Raw genomic sequence first — 7896 nt, 5'->3', positions numbered from 1 at the left:
CCCCTACATTTACCCCTTACCTAACACTACGGGCAATTTAGCATGGCCAATTCACCTGACCTGCACATCTTTGGACTGCGTCATCTGCGTGTGTGGCTACTAAGGATAGCTGGTCATGTAATTTCGTGGCTAGTTGGTGTTGGATCATTAGCTGTCTTCCTGTTTGTCCTATGTAGTGTTTTGTACAGTCCTTGCATGGGATTTTGTACACTACATTGGTTTTGCTCATGCTGGTGAGTTGTTGTCAGAGAGTGGCTGTTGGTTTGACAGCCAGACTACTGCGACCATTAGGACTCATAACAGCACACAAACCAACAGGCCCTCTCAGACAACAACTCACCAGAACGAAGGACCCGATACCCAGCATAAGCAAAACCATATTCAAACAGTTCAGAGGAGGTTCACTATATTGATCCCAGAGAAGAAAGGTTTGTTGGATGAAGAAAGATTGAACAGTTTAGGCCTATACTCTTTAGAATTTAGAAGAATGAGGGAAGATCAAATCAAGGCATTCAAGATGATAAAAGAAGTGGATAAAATAAACAGGAGCAGATGCTTCCTCTTGTGGAGCATTTCAGGACGAGAGGTCATAGTCTTAGGACAAGTGGGGGGGGTGGCAAACTTAAAACAGAGTTGAGGAGAAACTATTTCTCCCAAAGGATTGTGGATCTGTGGAATTCACTACCTCAAATGGCAGTGGCTGGGATAGTGAGTAAATTTAATGAAGAGTTAGAAAACTTTTTAATTGGCGATCGATTGAAGGGATATAGAAAGAAGGCAGGAAAATGGGAGTGAGGAGCATATCAGCCATGATTGAATGGCGGAGCAGACTTAATGGGCCTAATGGCCTAATTCTGCTCCTTTACCTTATGAACTTTTTCGATTCTAAGAACCTGCAAATTTCTAACCAAAGTCTCCTGGTATTAAAGTTTTACCAAATAAACACTTCTGCTGAGGTCGGAGTGGAGCTGGAAAAGCACAGCAGGTCAGGCAGCATCTGAGAAGTAGGAGAATCAAATTCCTGATGAAGGGCTTCTGCATGAAACATCGATTTTCCTGGTCTTTGGATGCTGCCTGACCTGCTGTGCTTTTCAGCACCACTCTAATCTAGACTCTGGTCTCCAGCATCTGCAGTCCTCACTTTCGCCTACTTCTGCTGAGGTGACTCGTCCCTGAACTGCACTAAATTCCTTTGGAGAGGAGAAAACTCAACCTTGCTTCTAAATTCAAAATTGGTGTCTTCTGAACTTAAAAACTTGCACAAACAGATTCTGTTTATCTAAAAACACAGGTCAATGCTCCATGTTTACACTATGTGGCGAACACAAACATCTTTCCATTGGCACAGTGGTTCAGTGGTCAGCACTGTTGCCTCACAGTACAAGCGATCCAGGTTTGATTCCAGCCACAGGCAACTGTGGAGTTTGCACATTCTCCCCGTCTGTATGGGTTTTGTCCCACAGTCCAAAGATGTGCAGGTTAGGTGAATTGGCCAATTTAAATTGCCCATAGTGTTCAGGGATGTGTAGGTTACAGGAAATGGAGGGGAATGGGTTGGTGCGGACTTACTGAATCAAATGGCCTGCTTCTACACAGTCAGAATTGTATGAACACCACAAAGGTCCACAGTCACCTCATCTGACAAAATGTTGAATTTGAAGCACTATTATAGAAAGACTCAACACTTTTTAAAAGGAACTCTTCACATAATAACCAACATCTGCCTCTATTTTCAATTCCAAACATGACATATAAAAATACATCTCGTCACAGGAAATAACAAAAACAAAAAATCAGCAAATAGTATCCTGGGCTTCAGAAAGAGGTAGAGTACAAAAGCAGGATAAGTGTTATACATCTTGAAAAGTTCATTGTCTGCCATAACTGCAGTATGTTCTAGTCACCATGCTTCAGGAAGCACACGGGCTCATGAGAGGTTGCAGGAGAGATTACTAGATCAGGAAAGGTCTGAAGAATTTTCCTAGGATATTAAGATGAGGATTTTTAAATTGCTCTCTTTCAAGCAAGGCAGTTCAAGCAAGATTTGATAGTGACCCACAACATTGAAGTCTAATTTAGCTGAGGTAGACAAAATGTTGCTCCCATCATATAAAGATTAGAGGACAGCTAAATCTTCAGATGAAAGACATAGGGAGGTGGTATATGACTTGGGACAAGATTGGTGAAAATGGAGAAGATCAATTATTTAATGCAATTCCAAGGAAATTGGAAGGGTACAGGCATAGAGCAGGACACTGATTGGAATGCTTTATGGAAAGCCAGCAATCTAGTTGAGACAAGTGACTGCTTTCTATTTACATGCTTGGGCTTCCTTGGGTCGGTGATGTCATTTCCTGTGGTGACATCATTTCCTATGATGCAATTTCCGGTTCCTTTTCTCAGTAAGTCGACTGGGACAACACATCCATCCTAGGACAAGCCAAAGAGAGACATGCACAAGAATTCCTAGAAGCATGGCATTCCAACTGGAACTCTATCAACAAACATATTGACTTGGATCCCATTTATCACCCTCTGAGAAAAAGAACAGGTCATGACATCATCAACGCAAGGAAACCCAAACATATAAAGAGAAAGCAGGAAACACCAGCAATGCTTCATCTAGAGGTTCACTGAAGACGTTACCTACCATGGTGACAAAACATCTGAAGGTAAACCTTCCAGCTTAGTGAGCAAAGCTACACCCATGACTATCAAGTACAGCCTGCGTTGACATTTTGTAACTCATCCACATCAGAAAACAGGATATATATTGTTTCTCCTTGTGGGAGCATCTAGGACCAGTGGACATAATCTCTGTAAGGAGTCATCCTTTCCTGGGATGGCAAGACTACCGTGTGATGAGAGAGTGGATTGGTTACCAATTATAATCACTGATGTGGATGAATGAGGGAGGAGTTATATTCCAAATCTGAGGCAAACACGAGACTTTGAACCCTATTTGGCAAGCAAAACAGTAAAACATTGAAACTGTGTGATTTAATAGATATGGTTAACTCAAAGTTACTACTTTATTGTTATTATGAACTCTGCAATGCACCATAATTTAAAATCCTGGCTGTTGAATCAGGTTGAAGAATAATATATTAAACTGGTAAACCAATTGTGAGACATTGGGGGAGGGGTATCTTAGTTCAGTGGTAACATTCTTGACAGTCAGAAGATCGTAAGTCCAAAGCACTGAGCATACAATTCACGATGGCACGCCAATGTTGAGAGAGCTCATTACTTGTCCTTTTTGGAAAATGTTACTAATCTCTTTCACTATTTAAGGTGGTTGCACTTTCAGGTTGCATTCCAGAATAGGACAAAATTTAGCCTAATGCTCAAGAACTGTAGTAATACTGCACTGGCAGAGTTGTTTTCTTTGAGACAACCATTAAACCAAGATTAAAAAATCACAACACCAGGTTATAGTTCAACAGGTTTAATTGGAAGCACACTAGCTTTCGGAGCGACGCTCCTTCATCAGGTGATTGTGGAGGGCTTGATCGTAACAGAATTTATAGCAAAAGTTTGCAGTGTGATGTAACTGAAATTATACATTGAAAAATTGTCTGTTTAGCCTTTCATCTGTTAGAATACAGTCAAAGTTTCACTTCTTTCATGTGCAAATCACAAAACCCTTTTTTTTTAAAAAAAGGTTGCATTCTCAGGTTAGCTGTTAACAATGGTGATAGCTAGACAATATGTTGAAGGTGTTAGCCCCCTGTATTCTCTGTCTATGACCTGATGTTTAGATTGATTCTAATCTAAAAAGTGAGATAACAGAGTTTTACATAAATTCATGCTGTTTTTGAGCTCAGAATTCTACATGAATGTATGCAGTAAACCAAGAGACTGTCTTCATCTCAGGTGAACTTAAAAGATCTCTCAGCGCTATGGCAAAAACCAAGTGAGTTATCTTTGGTGATCTAGGCAATATTTAGCTAAAACTAATTCTGGTCTTTTACAAATTTTATTGGAGAGATTTGTAATTTTGCTGCTATGGCTTGTTCAGTGGTCATACTTCAAAGTTGCTGTTTGCTTTGATGACATGATATTGTGAAAGATGAAATGTAAATCCAAGTCTTTGCTTTCATTGGAAGAATACTGGTTCTGATGACCCGAGTGAAGTTTATACCTCAATCTTACAGTTCAACTGCGAGTAGGATAAAAATTGGTTTTGTCTATATTACATAATTTATTTGCTGTGGAAGTGCTTTTTCTGTGTGAAAACCAACATTTTAATCAGTTTGTAGTATCATCGATGCCCAGCTTTTCTAAGAATTAATTGATCAATGTATCATTTCTCCACTACTTATTGCTAAACTCAGAAATGTTTGCACAACCAACAGGTTACTTTGCCCACACTATATAATGAGGATACAAAAGAAAAGACAGACTCCTTTTCTTGATAAAGCATGTATTGAAAATAATCAAATATAAACACATTGTATAAGAATACTTACAAAGTATTTAGTACAAAAGTTTATTTGTCAAATACTTGTCACTCTTCAAGTTTTCCTCAAACCATAAAATAAATAAATTCTCACAAAACAAGATTGCACATAAATTTTGACCAGCCTCAAGAACTGATGCACTGGCATGCATAAATTTTAGTGTTCCAACTTTTCCACTGCAGTAGATTTTGTCTTCAAGTATGTTAATACATAAAACAAAGAGTCTCTGCAGCAGCAAGTCCACCACACTGAATATAAGAAAGGGTGTTATGCAACCCCTCCTGGAATCTTCACCTGGCAAAGCAGTCACTTTGGACTTTCTACCAAGGCAATAACACTTTTTTCTGTGAAACCTGCTGCTTTTGAACCTGTAATAAAAAATCTCAAACAGAAGTTTAACAAGGGAGGGGGAGAAAAGAAAACAAAAAAATTGAAACTGCCTTATTCATGTGCATAGAACTGCACTAAAATTAGCCAACTTTACATGCAGCAGTTCGTATAAAGACTAAAGACACACGACATTTAAAAAATAATTCATCATTCTGAGGTACCATACTTACGGACGTGATGTTACGACAATCTGACAGGGCCCAGAGGCCAAGTAGGAGTTCATTGATCTTGTTTTGGGTCACTGGTTCGTAAACTCCAAGATTTTTGACCACGTAGAGAAGAAAGCCGTTGGGGAGGACATGTGCATCTCCACTGATTATTATCTGCATTTGCAGATATCAGCTATAGACCAGCCAAGTCTTGATGAGCCACCTCTTATACGTAGGGGGGATCGGGAAACATTTTTACGCTCTGTAATCATTGCCCTCTGTTCTGGGAAGGGCTTAAATTTAAGAGCTCATCTAAGCTGACGCCAATCTCCTGACACCTGGTAACTAGTTTTCTGAGATTATCAGTTTTACCTCCTTCTGAAGCTTCAAACAAGAGTTGCTGAAAGAGATAGGGGAAGCACTTAAGTAAGACCTAGCCACCAATTAAAAATTACCTTGTCACTGGAAATGGTTGCGTTTATAACAATGTATTTTTTTTTAAAATTCATTCATGGAATGTCAGCACTGGCTAGGCCAGCATTTACTGCCCATTCCCAATTGTAAACTAGATCAGAGCTCAAATACCTAAAATCATATCTGTACAAAATCTAAATATAGAAAATAAAAATCAAAGAAAAATATAATGGGAAACTTTACATCTTTCCAGAGCGTTGCACAAAGGGGTAACTTCTTAAGTGCTCGCTGGTAAAGCTGCCGAACCTGAAAAATAGCAAATAGCAAGTGGGAGCACTTGTGTGGAGATACTCATGGGAAACAATCGTACAGAACTGCTACAAAAGCCATAATTATTACATGAAAAAAGATTCCCAAAGTAAATTTGTGAGCAAAGCTACCATTTAAAAGAAGGGAAAATACTCAATATATACACAGCATTGTGTATATACAGCAAATGAAGTAGAAAGTGGGTTGGAAAGTTGCGGTGAAGTCCATAAGGCTCGATTGTACTGAATGCTGGAATAGACTCAACTGGCATCATGATCTACATGTGTTCTTATGGCAAAGAGCTACAGTAAGCTGCAATACTATCAGTAAATCAAACCTTGCAAAATCAAATCAAAACTAATTTTTTGAAGTAGGAAGACAGGATTGCCTAGAATGTAGTCTGCTGCACAGAAGTCAAATTATTACAATTTGATGTCAAAGTTACATATAAGAAGTTTTTTTTAAAAATTGTGCATAAGAGCATTAAAATGTGAAACACATGCACTTACCTCATTTTGATGGTCCTTCAACATGCTTTCAACAGATATGGCTCTAATGCAAAGAAAAACAAAAACAAACATTTAATAATATTGAAACTTCTGGATGCTACTTTACAACACTAGAAAGCACCATGCATTGGTTTACAAAAGGATCTAGAGAACTTTCTTCAGAGGTTTAACTTAAAAGCTACAAATAAGGGAGACAGCCTAAGGAATATTAATTTTCATAAGGAGCAAAAATGAACAATTGTTCCATTGCTTAGTTACTAAGTCTGGCATTAAACAAAAGTTTACTAATTGTTCGATTGACAGTCCTACTTCAGACTTCTTGATTGCTTGACAACTGAGTTAAATCTTACCAAAAGTCTCAAGCAACTTGCTCAAAATCAGAAAAAAGGAAATATCAATAACAGATTAACTATTTAAAGTAAAATTTTAAATAAATTAGTAATAGAAAAATAAAAACATGTTATTACATTTTCCAAATTGGCAAACAGATTGGCAGAGAATGTGTAAACATAGTCAATTGCAGTTTGAGGTGCTGGATATTGCCCTCCTTCCATTCCTGTTCCAGTATTCTGCAGGGGAAAATGAAACAAATAAGTTGAAACAAAGACATACATTATGAATCACTTTGCAATTCTTAGAAAACTACAACAAAAGAATCAACATTTTATCTCAGGAATTAATATTTTTTGCACATTTACCTTAGTGCTAGTCCAACATTAGTTGGCATAATGGAAGGGAACCTTTCCAAAGCTTTGCAATGTTGGGATTGGGGAAGGCAACTTAGATAAAAGGAAATCACCTAAAAGAGAGTTACATTCAATTAATCTAAGTTAAATAATTCTTCAACAGGAATCATGTAAACCAGTTAAACAAGCACCACTAAATAAATGGTGATCAGTAGAGATCCTTCAGTATTAACACCAAATAAAAATGTTTCGAAATTTCACATTAAACTTTACAACAGGTAGAAGCTTCCCACCATTTTGTTTTTTTACCCTAAGGAACATGAGTGTGAGAGAGAATAAAGTACATAGGATATTCATGTCACAAGTATTATTGTCAGTAAAATGTTCAGGCTTTAATGGCCAGAATTTGTTAAAAATGAGGCTCCTGGTTATTACAGTAAATACAACAGAAACATGCAACCAGCCACAAGAAATTAAATAGGAAAAACAGACTTTCAGAGTTCCTCAGGTGCTCAATTATTTCCATTCTATTCGTGTACAACTCAAGAGTCTCAGCGTTCAAACACATGCAATGGCATTAAATTGTAGTTGCTCAATAGCAACTCAAACTTGAGAAAAGATTACGATTTGTTCAAACCAAAGTGCATTTTAAAAAATGATAAGTCTAATTGCCAGTAAATATTATCCTGGTGCAGGAGAGATTAAGCATGTGTGACACCATATCATTTCTATTGTTCAGTGTTTTCAAAAATTCATAATTTATAATGTTTCCTCTGAATTATCCTTTTCTTTTTGCCTCTATTTCGCTTAGTGTATTATTCGTCACAGCAGTGACTACTCTAACTTAAGACTTCCTAGATCAGATTCTGCATAGTTCAGGAAAGACGGTCAGAAGAGGAAAAACAGTAATTGGAAAGCAAACCTTAACTGAATCTATGCAACACAGATTATGCATTTGTATACTGAAAACAGGAAG

The 7896-nt window shown here is 37.7% G+C and overlaps 1 protein-coding gene across 2 annotated transcripts in view; it reads right to left on the bottom strand.

Annotated features, from left to right (window-relative positions):
- Nucleotides 1-4431: 4431 nt before the first annotated feature.
- LOC140457905 (zinc finger C3H1 domain-containing protein-like) overlaps nt 4432-7896 on the bottom strand; it is a 69531-nt gene continuing 66066 nt past the window's right edge. Inside the window, exons 31-35 of one of the 2 annotated variants that reach the window (XM_072551675.1) lie at nt 6933-7033; nt 6702-6803; nt 6235-6277; nt 5660-5722; nt 4432-5402 (exon numbers count right to left, since the gene is read on the bottom strand). In XM_072551675.1, the coding sequence (XP_072407776.1) occupies nt 5271-5402; nt 5660-5722; nt 6235-6277; nt 6702-6803; nt 6933-7033 (441 nt within the window). In that variant the 3' untranslated portion in view covers nt 4432-5270. The remainder of the gene's footprint in view (nt 5403-5659; nt 5723-6234; nt 6278-6701; nt 6804-6932; nt 7034-7896) is intronic. The other variant, XM_072551677.1, reaches the window with a different exon arrangement.

The sequence above is a fragment of the Chiloscyllium punctatum genome, chromosome 32 (assembly GCF_047496795.1).
Source record: "Chiloscyllium punctatum isolate Juve2018m chromosome 32, sChiPun1.3, whole genome shotgun sequence".
Lineage (NCBI taxonomy): Eukaryota > Metazoa > Chordata > Chondrichthyes > Orectolobiformes > Hemiscylliidae > Chiloscyllium > Chiloscyllium punctatum.
Note: the sequence above shows the minus strand (reverse complement) of the source record. Positions and strands in the feature narration are given on the sequence as shown.